General features: G+C 45.9%; 1 protein-coding gene across 2 annotated transcripts in view; it reads right to left on the bottom strand.

Annotated features, from left to right (window-relative positions):
• Nucleotides 1-13,813, bottom strand: part of ppp6r2a (protein phosphatase 6, regulatory subunit 2a) — a 20,710-nt gene extending 6,897 nt beyond the window's left edge. The window contains exons 1-14 of one of the 2 annotated variants that reach the window (XM_042080821.1): nucleotides 13,286-13,813; nucleotides 12,716-12,842; nucleotides 11,222-11,374; nucleotides 6,230-6,607; nucleotides 5,992-6,056; nucleotides 5,069-5,184; nucleotides 4,608-4,693; nucleotides 4,345-4,425; nucleotides 3,228-3,325; nucleotides 3,052-3,109; nucleotides 2,747-2,877; nucleotides 2,423-2,583; nucleotides 1,613-1,757; nucleotides 219-271 (exon numbers count right to left, since the gene is read on the bottom strand). In XM_042080821.1, the coding sequence (XP_041936755.1) occupies nucleotides 219-271; nucleotides 1,613-1,757; nucleotides 2,423-2,583; nucleotides 2,747-2,877; nucleotides 3,052-3,109; nucleotides 3,228-3,325; nucleotides 4,345-4,425; nucleotides 4,608-4,693; nucleotides 5,069-5,184; nucleotides 5,992-6,056; nucleotides 6,230-6,607; nucleotides 11,222-11,374; nucleotides 12,716-12,842; nucleotides 13,286-13,368 (1,735 nt within the window). In that variant the 5' untranslated portion in view covers nucleotides 13,369-13,813. Of the gene's footprint in view, nucleotides 1-218; nucleotides 272-1,612; nucleotides 1,764-2,422; nucleotides 2,584-2,746; nucleotides 2,878-3,051; nucleotides 3,110-3,227; nucleotides 3,326-4,344; nucleotides 4,426-4,607; nucleotides 4,694-5,068; nucleotides 5,185-5,991; nucleotides 6,057-6,229; nucleotides 6,608-11,221; nucleotides 11,375-12,715; nucleotides 12,843-13,285 lie in introns of both variants that reach the window. The other variant, XM_042080820.1, reaches the window with a different exon arrangement.
• Between the last annotated feature and the right edge of the window lie 1,187 nt (nucleotides 13,814-15,000).

Below are 15,000 nucleotides of genomic sequence, written 5' to 3'. Positions count from 1 at the left end.
CACACACACACACACGCACACGAACACACACACGCACGAACACACACACACACACGCACACGAACACACACACGCACGCACACACAGACCGAGAGATGGTCAGTTATAAATAAACATACTGACACATAGTTACACTATTATGTACTCACAAATAAATAAACAAATAAACAAATAAATGAATAAATAAATGCACACAAACAATAAAGAGAGGAACTCACTGTTTTTGTCTGGGGTCTGTGTGGCCTGGGCACCTGTGGCACTGCTGCCTGAACTGTAGGGCAGAAGAGAGCGCAATCAGGGACGCTGTAGTGCTGTGTGGATGTGGCCAAGCTGCTATATATGCTAATGGTGCTAGCGTCTGAGGGTGTAGTGCTGTGTGGATGTGGCCAAGCTGATATGCTATGCTAATGGTGCTAGCGTCTGAGGGTGTAGTGCTGTGTGGATGTGGCCGAGCTGCTATGCTATGCTAATGGTGCTAGCGTCTGAGGGTGTAGTGCTGTGTGGATGTGGCCGAGCTGCTATATATGCTAATGGTGCTAGCGTCTGAGGGTGTAGTGCTGTGTGGATGTGGCCGAGCTGCTATATATGCTAATGGTGCTAGCGTCTGAGGCTGTAGTGCTGTGTGGATGTGGCCAAGCTGATATGCTATGCTAATGGTGCTAGCGTCTGAGGGTGTAGTGCTGTGTGGATGTGGCCGAGCTGCTATGCTATGCTAATGGTGCTAGCGTCTGAGGGTGTAGTGCTGTGTGGATGTGGCCAAGCTCCTATATATGCTAATGGTGCTAGCGTCTGAGGGTGTAGTGCTGTGTGGATGTGGCCGAGCTGCTATGCTATGCTAATGGTGCTAGCGTCTGAGGGTGTAGTGCTGTGTGGATGTGGCCAAGCTGCTATATATGCTAATGGTGCTAGCGTCTGAGGGTGTAGTGCTGTGTGGATGTGGCCGAGCTGCTATGCTATGCTAATGGTGCTAGCGTCTGAGGGTGTAGTGCTGTGTGGATGTGGCCAAGCTGCTATGCTATGCTAATGGTGCTAGCGTCTGAGGGTGTAGTGCTGTGTGGATGTGGCCGAGCTGCTATGCTATGCTAATGGTGCTAGCGTCTGAGGGTGTAGTGCTGTGTGGATGTGGCCAAGCTGCTATGCTATGCTAATGGTGCTAGCGTCTGAGGGTGTAGTGCTGTGTGGATGTGGCCAAGCTGCTATATATGCTAATGGTGCTAGCGTCTGAGGGTGTAGTGCTGTGTGGATGTGGCCAAGCTGCTATATATGCTAATGGTGCTAGCGTCTGAGGGTGTAGTGCTGTGTGGATGTGGCCGAGCTGCTATGCTATGCTAATGGTGCTAGTGTCTGAGGGTGTAGTGCTGTGTGGATGTGGCCAAGCTGCTATGCTATGCTAATGGTGCTAGCGTCTGAGGGTGTAGTGCTGTGTGGATGTGGCCAAGCTGCTATGCTATGCTATGCTAATGGTGGTAGCGTCTGAGGGTGTAGTGCTGTGTGGATGTGGCCAAGCTGCTATGCTTTTGTGTGTGTGTGTGGTGTGTGTGTGTGTGTGTGTGTGTGTGTGTGTGTGTGTGTGTGTGTGTGTGTGTGTGTGTGTGTGTGTGTGTGTGTGTACCTGCTGAAGGGCTGGAACTCTGTGAAGTTGGCCCAGCCGGTGTCTTGTGTGTTGGGAGCACTCTGCTCAGTGGAGGGGGTACCCCAGGGGCTGGAGCCCACACACACACCACTCGCGTCCCCATCGCCAAACGTGGCTGTCCAGCCTGGGCCTACACACACACACACACACACACACACACACACACACACACACAGACTAAGTCTATACATTCGGTAGACTCCTTATTGAATTCATACATTTTGTATATTTCTCAATATCATCTAATTTGATTGTATTGACATATTTAAACACAGAGGAATATACAGGGTTCCCACTAAGTCAAATGTAAAATTCCATGACTTTCCCTGACAAAAACCTGAATTTCCATGATTTACTTTATAATGAATGGAATGAGTATTAATGAAAAATGAATATTGACCAATTATTTCAGAGCAGCCGCGTAGTGTTCATGACTCTTTTACATCTTTAGAGTAGGAGATGAATAAATGGGCTCTGAATAAATAAGTTTGGCCTACCCAAGCAAGCAGTAAAGCTAATAACCAGATATACTCCAATTCTGCATGGAAATATTTGAATTAATGTATTCTTTTTGGCAAGTACATTGAAACTGCTACAACAATATTCCCTGATATTCAATGACTTTGCCCCAAAAATGATAAAATTTCCTGGCTTTCCATGTCTGGAATAGACTTTACAAAATGAGTGAGTAGGGAACCCTGAATATGTTGGTCAGAGGAGAAGGTGTGAGAGAGTGAGAGAGAGCGGGAGAGAGAGATGGAGCAAGAGGAGGGGGGGGGGGGTACTGACTCTGCGTCTCTGGAGCCGCTGGCCCTTTAGGGGAGGGAGAGTGGGCCGCGGCCTGTTTTGGCCCCTCCTCTTCATCGTCATCAGAGGCCGACCTGCGGCCCCCTCGCCCACCGTTCTTCAGCGCTTTAGAGGCTCCGTCTGACGACAGACACACTCCAAACCTACAGACACACACGCACACACACACACAATATAACATAAGCCCACTCATCTCAAGGGATCCAGTGAAAGACATGAAACAGTGTGTGCATTTGTACACGTGTCACTGTGTTTTTTTAAGAGAGAGTGTGTGTGTGTGTGTGTGTGTGTGTGTGTGTGTGTTACCTGGATCGAGATTTAACTTGTGTTGCATAGTTTATCTCTTTGTCCTCCCAGATATCCTCCTCTTCCTCCTCACAGTCATCAAACTGCTGTATCCTCTCCTTACAGCATGCCTCAAATGCAGCTGCATTGGCCTGCTCACACACACACACACACATGCGATTATTACACGTTCACACCATTTTTACTGCTACTGTAAATGTAAAATATGTCTGAGTGTGAGGGGGACAGAGAGAGAGAGAGAGAGAGAGAGAGAGAGAGAGAGAGAGAGAGAGAGAGAGAGAGAGAGAGAGAGACAGCCAACGTACACTATTCTCCTCCGCATCGATATTAAAGTTGATTTCAGCAATGCGGTCGAATGTAGCACTGCAAGACGTTAAATAGCAATGATGAAAATTAAGACACACTTATACACGGATATGCAACAATAATGACATCATGCACACTTGAGGGTGTGTGCGGGAGCAAAGGTGTGTGAACATACTTGATGTTTTCGTCGTGTTCGTGGAACTCTTCATCATTGAAGCCGAACTGATCCACAAAGTTGGCAGTCATCTGCTGGATCTGATAGTCTGAGAAAGCCTGAGTCACACACACCCACACGTTACAGCAAACAGAAAAAAACATCCTCGAAAACATAGAAGGCTGTTACATTGATAGACAAGGAATGCACATAGCGGTCAACCCTTCCGTTTTTTTCCACATTCCACATATGTGTTTCTCACATATTTCAATACTCTCATAACATCAGCCACCATTAGCCCTGCCACCCTCATAACATTAGCCCTGCCACCCTCATAACATTAGCCCTGCCACCCTCATAACATTAGCCCTGCCACCCTCATAACATTAGCCCTGCCACCGGACCGCTCATAACATCAGCCACCATTAGCCCTGCCACCCTCATAACATTAGCCCTGCCACCCTCATAACATTAGCCCTGCCACCCTCATAACATTAGCCCTGCCACCCTCATAACATTAGCCCTGCCACCGGACCGCTCATAACATCAGCCACCATTAGCCCTGCCACCCTCATAACATTAGCCCTGCCACTGGACCGCTCATAACATCAGCCCTGCCACCGGACCACTCATAACATCAGCCCTGCCACCGGACCGCTCATAACATCAGCCCTGCCACCGGACCGCTCATAACATTAGCCCTGCCACTGGACCGCTCATAACATTAGCCCTGCCACTGGACCGGTCAGTCTCATAACATTAGCCCTGCCACTGGAGCGGTAAGTGTCTGTATTCTTGTCCTGTTGCTACCCCCTCCAGCGAAACAGATGTTTTCAAAGCATCATTTTAGAGTGATATTAGCCTATTTAAGATAACGTGGTTGTTGTGAGAGCAGAATTTGACAGCAATCTGTAAAGAAAGCCACGTTAGAGCTTCACACCTCGTTTAGTTAGGCAGCAGAGGGATAGCAACAGAAAGACCAATGTTGACATGTTGCAACCTGGAAATCTCCCTTATTTTCAATGCTCAATGTTGACAGCTATGAATGCAGTGATGATGCACCAACATCTCTCCCTCTAGATCAATGCAAATGGCAAGCGCGCACACACACACACACACACACATCTCTACGTCCTACCTGCTGGATAGACAGGTCATTGGGGAATGGACTCTCCATGTCATCATCCTCACTGGATGAGTGGAGGTTGTGTGTGCTCACCTAAAACACACACAAACACAAAATGTTAGTGATGCTCAAGGCATATTGGTGCAAGTGTGTGTGTGTGTGTGTGTGTGTGTGTGCACGTGTGGGTGCGCGCGTGTGTGTGTGTGTGCGCGTGTGTGCGTGCACGTGTGGGTGCGCGCGTGTGTGTGTGTGTGTACGTGCGTGCGTGCTCATACCAGGTCCACGGTGTTCCTCCTGTTGGTTTCTCTCAGCGTCTCCCCAACAAAGCTCTCCCAGCGCCCCCTGCAGTCCTCTGGCAGCTCTGCAACAACATGACACCCGTTATCATATCCTGACCGCACAAAACACAACAACATGACACCCGTTATCATATCCTGACCGCACAAAACACAACAACATGACACCCGTTATCATATCCTGACCGCACAAAACACAACAACATGACACCCGTTATCATATCCTGACCGCACAAAACACAACAACATGACACTCGTTATCATATCCTGACCGCACAAAACACAACAACATGACACCCGTTATCATATCCTGACCGCACAAAACAAAACACAACAAAACAACAAATCAAAACAAAAACAAAAACAGCACAAACCAGCGTATGGAAACTCGGCCCCAGCCCTGTGGCCGTGCGTGCGTGCGTGCGTGCGTGCGTGCGTACCTTTGATGAGACCGCTGATGTGGGACTGCACAGGGCCCTTCTCCAGGTTCTGCACCACCGTGTTGGCGATGCGCGTCAGGTGGCCCATGTTGCCTCGCCTGGTGCCCCCCTCTGACCTGGTGGAACACGCAACAGCATCGTCAGCCAGTGAATGTGTGTGTGAGTACAGGCAACAGCATCGTCACTCAGTGAATGTGTGTGTGAGTATATATATGTGAATGAGTTAAGGCCCATTCACACCAAGAACGATAACGATAGCTATAAATAAATATCGTTCTCGTTAATATGAATGACGACTTTCACACATAAACTATAACGATAACGACATGAAGAACGATATCGTTGGGGATCACTTTCAGAGCGATTTTCAGAACGATAAAAAGCTAATAGCCAATCAGAACCCATCAAATTTTAACTGCCGCATTCATTAACACAAGGAGAGACTGTTTATCGTTGTTCAGTGTGAACGCTTTTATCGTTATGGTTATTGTTCTTGGTGTGAATAGGCCTTGAGAGAGAGAGAGAGCGAGAGAGAGAGAGACTGTATTGAACATTATCGAACGCACCGCGGGCGACTTGAGCTGCAATCTATGCTCTGGCCGCCCTGTCGAGGACTCGGGAAGCTTTTGCCGCTCCGATCTTGCTACTTTATTTCAAGGAGCTGCGAAGCACACAAGGCACCGATTGGTTGCCTGTCGTTTGCCGCTGAACCGCGTCATAGCTCATTACCATAAAGTTGACCAAGTTTCAACTTTCTGCTTAGCGCTCTGGTCGCTCAAAACTCCCAATTTGCGACGCAGACAGATTTGCAGCTCTCATAGAAAATTAATGACTTCTGGTAATTTTGCAGCTCAAATTGGTGTGTACACACAGGAGAGAGTGTGTGTGTGTGTGTGTGTGCGTGAAAGTATGAAGACTCTTACTGAATCTTGTCGTTCTCCTCCCAGGCATCCAGAATCCTCTGTACCAAACGGCACTGCTGGAAGAGCTGCAAGACACACACACACACACAATTTATTTTGTGAACAGATCTGTTCTGTTGTGTTGTGCTGCACTTTGAATAACAGGCAGTCAGTATTGAACAATGCCTTAAAGAGTCCAGAAGGGACAGGAGGACGGACAGACACAGACAGAGACCGAGTGGACGTGGACAGGACCTACATGTGCCACCAGCATGTCGTGGACGGAGGTCTGGGCGGGGGGCTCGGCCACGCTGCTCAGCGGCGCTTTGGCCTCGCCGTCGGCGGGGGGGCTGGAGGTGGCGGCGTCGGCGTTGGCGGCATTAGCAGGGGCGGGGCTTGGGCTAGGGGCGGGGCTAGGGGAGGTGGTGGGGGCAGAGCCTGTGTCTCCGGAGGCTGCTGAGGTCGTTGTGGAGGTCGTTGCGGGCGGCGCCTGCTCCAGGTGGTTCTGCAGGCCAGAGGTAGCCACAGAGGCTAGGGCCAGGGACTCACAGGGGCCGGAGTGGTTCAAGATGGACGCCACGCACAGCTCCACTTGGAAGTGCAAGAAGTTATTCCAGGTGTACTTGAAGAAGAGATCCTGGAGTGAAGAGAGAGAGAAAGAACAGTGAACACGTCCATCATCTAGTTCCTTTCTCTCCTCATCTAGAACAGTGAATACTCCCCACTCTCTCCTCTAGAACACGCCCCACTCTCTCCTCATCTAGAACAGTGAACACGTCCCCCTCTCTCCTCTAGAACACGTCCCACTCTCTCCTCATCTAGAACAGTGAACACCTCCCACTCTCTCATCTAGAATACGTCCCACTCGCTCATCTACAACACGTCCCACTCGCTCATCTAGAACACGTCCCACTCTCTCCTCTAGAACATGTCCCACTCTCTCGTCCTCTAGAACAGTGAACATGTCCCACTTTCTCCTCTAGAACACGTCCCACTCTCTCCTCCTCTAGAACACGTCCCACTCTCTCCTCCTCTAGAACACGTCCCACTCTCTCCTCCTCTAGAACACGTCCCACTCTCTCCTCTTCTAGTTTCTGTGCCACTTGTGCAAGTGGATAGAGATGCAGAGACAAACAGAAACTGTCTCTAAGTTTGTGGGTGTGTGTTACAGTATGTATTAGGGATGGGCATTCGATTAAATTTTCTTAGTCGATCGTCGGGAGAATTAACAATCGACTATCGATTAATCTTTCATATTTATTGGCCTATATTAAAATTCATTATTTATTTAACTTTTTATGAATTTAAAAATGCAATGAAAATACAAAAATACAGCGTGTTTTTCCTCGATGAGATCTTTATCACAAGAACTTGTTAGGTTAGGCTAAACTTGAAGATATTAAGAGCTGCAGTGCTCTAAAGCAGCGGTCCCCAACCACCGGGCCGGACATTCCTAACCGGGCCGTAGCCTACCTACGACATGAGTTTAAAAAAAATGCATGCAAACTAAATTAATTTTAATTTGCAATAATGTCACGTTTTTACATGGCATAGGCCTATATGCAGTTGTTTGATTGCACGCATGTTTGCATTTTGCAAGGTCTATTTTCTTACGTCTGTCTGTCCTGCCTTCAACACTTTTACATATTGCCTTCAGCGCTGCGCAGCCTCAGGTCAGCAACAAAAAACAAGCATCTTTAGCAGGTCACTGGCCAGAGTGTTTGAGTTGCGAGAGCCGCTGCAGAGATTTCTTACAGTAAAAAAGTCACCGTTAGCTGCACATTTTAGTGATGAGGACTGGGTGTCAAAACTCGCTTACCTGTGTGACCTATTCGGGTTGCTTAATGACCTCAACCTGTCACTCCAGGGGAGAATGACGACTGTCTTTAAACTGGCAGATAAAGTCGCTGCATTTAAAGCCAAGCTTGGTTTGTGGGGACGACGAGTGGACAGGGGTGTATTTGATATGTTCCAAACAGTAGTGGGGGTTTTGGGAGAGACTGAGGCAGGGCCCTTTCTCTCGCAGCTGGTGCGCGATCACCTTGTTGCGCTTTCAAATGAGTTTGAGCGTTACTTCCCATCCTCCAAAGATCCACGGCAAACCAATGAGTGGGTCCGCAACCCATTTGTCAATATCCCGATTAGTCCTAACTTGTCAGCGCAGGAGGAAGAGCAGTTGATCGAAATTGCAAATGACGGTGGTCTTAAGAGTGTGTATAAGGAAACCTCCCTGGCGGGTTTTTGGGTCAAAACCAAAGCAACCAAAGCGATAGTATACCGCTATCAAAAGCAGAAGATTTTCTGTTTGGTTTGGAATTTAATTTACTTTTGGACAGTTTGATTATATTGCTCAATGTTGGGACTGATGAGCACTGAAATCTGGGAGGTATTTGATGGCTCACTATTACATTTCATGTAGTTGAAAGAGTCGCGATTTTCACCCACTGTTTATTGTGAGACAAGGCAGCCGCTTTCATTCATTCAAAAAGTGCGCTGTGCTGTAATGGAAACCTTATTGCATAGCCAAGTAGCCTAAATTGAGTTTGAATTGCACGATTTACTTTACTTACTAATTCGTAGGCTGGAATGCCTCCAGTCGCAGCACGTGTTTAAGTGTAGTAGCCTAGGCCGACTGCTTCAGCCTGCAAGCTCAGAAGGGGACGGCAAGCTTAAGAGTGTGTGTTGGAAACCCATGGTGTAGGACAACGACTTCTCATTGACAAGGTATTAAACCAACCAACAATATAAAATATAGAGAGCTCTTGTTTCATTGAGTTAAATCGAAACAATGTCTTCTATTGCTCTTGCACTGATAGGTAGGCAATTATTATGACCGCTGCGCAGATTTTTTTTTTTTCTTTTTCGCATGTCCAAATTTCCGTCAAGGATTCCCGGGACACTGAAAGACCGGGGTAGACAAAACTTGGTGGGCATGTAACCCCACATGGATAGCATGGAACCATCGCTTTTCGTTTTGATCTGTAGCCCCCCGCTGGACTGGACCCCCCGAAAGGAGGGTAGGGCAGACACAGTTTTCTGTGAATATCTTGAGAACCGTAGGGCCTAGGATGACCAATTTTTTGCGTATGTTTGCCTCCAGGGGTCATGTAAACCCATTCCATATGCACACATGCGCATAAACAGACACACACGCACACACAAACATTCACAGTAATCCTATGTATGACACATACTCACACAGTAGACATATATACGCATGCATGCACACACACAGGCACATAAACAGGCAAACACACAAGCACATGCACGCACACACACACATAAACATGTACACGCACACATGCACACAATTCAAGAATTTCTCAGAATTATGAACAGGCAAGATGGGGGTGGGGTTGTATAAAATGTATATTACATGTGAAATCTATGAACTAATCATGTTTTGGCACTTGTTGTCTAGCAGATACCAGTGAGAATTGAGTGTGCATAATGCAATTCAGTGAGACAGTTAGAATCATATATGCCTTTCAGCGTGACTTATTTTTGTGGAAAACATGTGCTGGACTGGGTGGTGGTCATATTTTGTTTGCAGTGAACTAACGTTATCGTTTTTTAAATGATAAAATGGTCCCACGCCACAAAACGGAAACCCGTAGGTAACGGAGTAGCCTATAGCGTCAAATATTGTGACTTATTTTTGTGGAAAACATGTGCTGGACTGGGTGGTGGTCATATTTTGTTTGCAGTGAACTAACGTTATCGTTTTTTAAATGATAAAATGGTCCCACGCCACAAAACGGAAACCCGTAGGTAACGGAGTAGCCTATAGCGTCAAATATTGTCCCTGGGTGGTAGCCTATAATTAGAGTGCATGAAAATGCACTCTATTGTTATCCGATTTATTAGAGTGCATGAAAATGCACTCTACTGTTATCCAAATTATTCTTAATATTAATTAGAGTGCATGAAAATGCTGTTACTGTTATCCGAAGTTTTCTTATTATTATTCCGCTGACACTTTTTGTGCGTTTAATACAGCTTCAACCGTTTAACTTAGAAACTTCATTCAAACTGCATTGCGTAGGTCTTACTTATGTGACTTCAGCTATGTATTTTTCAACTTTGTAACTTTTATACTTTTTAAACTATTAATTAAAAACTACTAAAATTTCCCCATTGACTTAACATTAGATTATGACATCACAATAGAGCAATTAGAATCCTATGCCAGGTGTTCAGGCCACCTGGAGCAACTGTCTCAGGCTTTAAGCATACAATATGGCTGTATTAAGACTACAGATCCCGTTCAACTGCTTCCTGTGCCCACAACTGTTAGAAAATAAAAGTCCCTTTAAACTATCCAACTTTTTAACTGTTCAACTGTTATCAACTGTTCAACTGTTGTAACTGTCAGTCAACTATGACTCCCATCCTCTGCCTTCAACTGTTTCAACTGTTCAAAATAAAAGTCCTCACTAGCTAGTTAGCATCATTAACATTGTTAGCATTTTAGCATAACTGCTAAAAATGATTAGCTAAGTTAACTGAGTCACATGGTTAGCATAATTAACATTGTTAGCATTTTTAGTAAAACTGCTACAAATGATTAGCTAAGTTAGCTAAGTAAAATGGTTAGCATAGTTAGCATGTTGGCATTTTAACATACCTGCTAAAAATGATTAACTAAGTTAGCTAAATCACATGGTTAGCATAGTTAGCATTTTTTCCAAAACTGCTAGAAAACATGAGCTTCATTTTGATGCACTCGTAATTCCCTGGAATTACATTCTCTAGTGTTTAATTGCTGCCACACAGTGAAATTCATTTAATTGCTTCAAGACACACTATGTAACGCAACCTGCATAAGTTTAATCGACAACAAATTAGCGTGATCGACGAAATTCTTAATGATCGACTATCGATCGTCGATTAATTATGCCCATCCCTAGTATGTATGAATGTATATAATAGCCGGCATGCAAGTCCACAACTGTACCGGTATGTGTGTGTATTTGTGTGTGTGTATCTGTGTGTGTGTGTGTGTGTGTGTGTATCTGTGTATCTGTGTGTATCTGTGTGTGTGTGTGTATCTGTGTGTGTGTGTGTGTGTGTGTGTGTTTGTGTGTGTGTGTGTATCTGTGTGTGTGTGTGTATCTGTGTGTGTGTGTGTATCTGTGTGTGTGTGTGTGTATCTGTGTGTGTGTGTGTATCTGTGTGTGTGTGTGTATCTGTGTGTGTATCTGTGTGTGTGTGTGTGTGTGTGTGTATGTATGTATCTGTGTGTCCGCACCAGCAGCTTGTCCATGATGTGGAGGCGGCAGAGCTCGTGGCAGAGGCTGGCATCGCTGGTCTGGAGCAGAGCGGCCACCAGCCGTGCCACGTGCAGACGGGCACTACCCAGGGGCTGCTCCAGCACGCCCACCGTCGTCAATATTGCACTTTTCTGAAACACACACGCACGCAGTGTCAGTAGCAAGTCAGGAACAACAAATGCAGCATACCTGCTAGTCCTCTCAGGCAGGTGCATTAACCAATCACAGTAGATCAGTCAAGATCACCATATTTGACCCAATCACAGTAGATCAGTCAAGATCACCATATTTGACCCAATGTCCACTATTATGAGGCAAAACTAATTCTGAGCCTACTAGGGCTGTAACGATATACGATTCGAAACCGAAATCGCAACATTCATATTCACGATACTGTGTCGCGGTGTGAAAAGGCAGAATCGCGACACACCCTTTCTAGTGTTTCACGCAGTGTTTTGCAGCTTAGGCGGCCGCAAAAGCAACCTACAACTCCCGCTTTACTTATCGGTAGCCTACGTTGTCCAAAAACAAATAAATAAATAAATAATAATTTCATACCTCTCCTTGCTTTCATTGTAGACTGTGTGTGCAACTTTACCAAACAGTATAGAAGTAAACCCCCTCTCCTTGCCCCACTCTCTCTCGCTCTCACTCCCTCTCCTGCTCAATGAACACGCGCGACTTAACTAAAACATTCACAATCGTGAAAGCAAGGACGCATAGATGACTAGCTAAATTACTATTAAATCCGCTTAGCATCATTAGCATGCTGCACATATTTGTTTAAAACTCTTGCATTGAAGTTGACTGATCATCTCAATAACAACGTTTCCCAAAAGGGCCTGTCCCAAGGAGAACAAGTATTACCTTGAAACTTAAACACACCTGGGGAAACTGAACAGTCCAATCAGTAGACTATGATAGGCTAAGCTAGCCAACTATGCTACTTTGTTTACAATATGTAAATGTTAGGCTAGGCTATAGGCTAATCTGCATAAAGTGTGCCGTCATAAATATCAGTCATTCAGAAAACTATTTTTATATCAGGATATAAAATAATAGATATATTATATTGTAATCCTCTGGTGTTCTAATCTAAAGGAGGCTATTAAAATGTCATTTAATAAAATGTCTAGCCCCCCCCCCCCCCCCAAAAAAAAAAAGAGAGAAAAAAAAAAGAGAGAAAAAAAAAAAAATCGAGATTCGTATCGAACCGTGGGTCAAAAATCGTGAAACAAACCGAATCGTAAGGTTGGTGTATCGTTACAGCCCTAGAGCCTACGCTCTGAGCCCAAGTCCAAGTTCAAGCCATAAGCTCAGCCAGGTTGTAGTGCTGCACTTTTAATATGTTCAGCAGATGCACTAAATAAATAGCTCTTAATGAATAAATACATCCCATAATGTCCTGAAACCGTAGGAGTGTGTCTATATGCAGACGCTGTTTGCACTTTGGACTCTCTGAAGAGGTTTACCTTGGGAGGGTCAAGTAGAAGTTGCTGGAAGTCTTTAAGATGAGGCTCAATAGCACGCAGAATACTGCCGCTGACAGTGTACGACCGTTCACTTCCCTGAGAATACAGATCCATAAGCCCCTCAAGCCTGCAGGCAGAGACCGAGAGGAGGAGGGGGGAGGAGGGGGTGCGTCAGCAAGGAATGAGTGTGTGTGTGAGTGTGTGTGTGTGTGTGTGTGTGTGTGTGTGTGTGTGTGTGTGTGTGTTCTGAGTGCTGGGGAATGAGTGTGTGTGTGTGTGTTCTGAGTGCTGGGGAATGAGTGTGTGTGTGAGTTCTGAGTGTGTGTGTGTGAGTGTGTGTGTGTGTTCTGAGTGATGGGTAATGAGTGTGTGTGTAAGTGTGTTCTGAGTGCTGGGGAATGAGTGTGTATTCTGAGAGCTTGGGATGTACTTAAAGCTTAGTGACACGAGTCCTGGTAAAGGCAAAGATTGAAACATGAGTAAGGAATTGGCTGATTGAGAGAGAGAGTGTGTGTGTGTGTGTGTGTGTGTGTGTGTGTGTGTGTGTGTGTGTGTGTGAGAGAGACTGACCCCGTCCTCCGTGACTCCAGTAATGTAAGTAGCACTTGAGTTCCGTTGACGACCGATGCTTCTGTCCGCTCCCCCTCAAACATGGTCTTCAGCAGCTCAGACACATTCTCCTGTCTGATACACACACACACACACACACACACACACACACACGCGCACACACACAATATCTTTTAGAACACTGCACATGCACAGCTTTAATCCATTACCCTCCTCTCCACATCACATATTGAGCATCATAACATTTGCTCATGAGTGACATACCCATCTTGACATCATCTCATGCTATGATCCACATACTTCAATTATTAATCCAGGCTCCACTTGGCTTGATTTTATGACCTTGGACGACCTTGACTTAGGAATCATTATGTGAGTGAGATAAGTCCCTAAACTTCCAATCACATGACATAAACCTGCTCACTGGCTGTGTGGTGTGTGTGTGTTGTCTGCCTTCTGAATGCATTCCTACTGGTGTGATCACACTATTATGGATGCAGTAGAGGTGTGCCTGCATAAACACATATCTGAATAAGCACGACAATCTGAAAGCTAATAACCCGTCAATATAATAATAATAATAATAAATAATAATAATATTATAATCACCCATAATGTACTAATAATATAATAAAATATAATAAAATCCCATAATATACTAATAATATAATAATATACTAATAACGCAGTAATATGCACCGTTCCTATTCGTTTTCAGGCAATATGCAAATGAATATGTTTCATTTTTAAAGATGCGCTCTCACAATAGTTCTGATGTTTATTTGTGGAGTGAGGTGGCACAAGTAAAGTTGTACTGTTTTCTCCATGCATTTTCCATTTGCTGTAGGCTTGTGTGACTAGCTGTGCCTTTGTAACCAATGAAATGACCAGTCATGGACATGGACACTGTTCGATATCTGAATATTAATTTCTATGCAGCGATCTATGCGCTTTCTTTTAGTTAGTCATCTTCATAAATGGACTTACGTGTCTTTAATTGCGCTGTTGACAGCACCAGCCAGCCCCACAGAGCCTTGCACACTCACCACAGAGCCTTGCACACTCACCACAGAGCCTTGCACACTCACCTGCACACTCACCACAGAGCCTTGCACACTTGCACACTCACCACAGAGCCTTGCACACTCACCACAGAGCCTTGCACACTCACCACAGAGCCTTGCACACTCACCACAGAGCCTTGCACACTCACCTGCACACTCACCACAGAGCCTTGCACACTTGCACACTCACCACAGAGCCTTGCACACTCACCACAGAGGCTTGCACACTCACCACAGAGGCTTGCACACTTGCACACTCACCACAGAGCCTTGCACACTCACCACAGAGCCTTCCCTTCCCCATTTGTCTGTCGGCTGGACACAGGGGGATATAAACAGACCCCTGGCTGGACACAAGTCCTGCTTTGTCCGGCAAGGCTCAGCTCGGGCAAGGGAAGTGTCTTCTGACCTCCTGGGCAGACACCTCCGAGGCCGCAGAAAGCCGACCTGTTCGGCGCTCCTGAGTGGGCACCAGAGAGGCCGAATCCCTGACTGAGGCTTTTTATAGCGGGCCCATTCAGGCCAAAAACAACTGGCGTTTCCCCTCTCGCTAGCTGGAAATGTTGCTGATGGATGCTGCCAAGATCATGGTCACACCACAGGGTCAAACTATCAGCCTGTCCGGTCACTTATTCTTCTCTTATCTTGGAC

Source organism: Alosa sapidissima, chromosome 23 (genome assembly GCF_018492685.1).
Source record: "Alosa sapidissima isolate fAloSap1 chromosome 23, fAloSap1.pri, whole genome shotgun sequence".
In the NCBI taxonomy this organism is placed as follows: Eukaryota; Metazoa; Chordata; class Actinopteri; order Clupeiformes; family Clupeidae; genus Alosa; species Alosa sapidissima.
The sequence above is the reverse complement of the archived record's forward strand: the minus strand, read 5'-3'. Positions and strand labels throughout refer to the sequence as shown.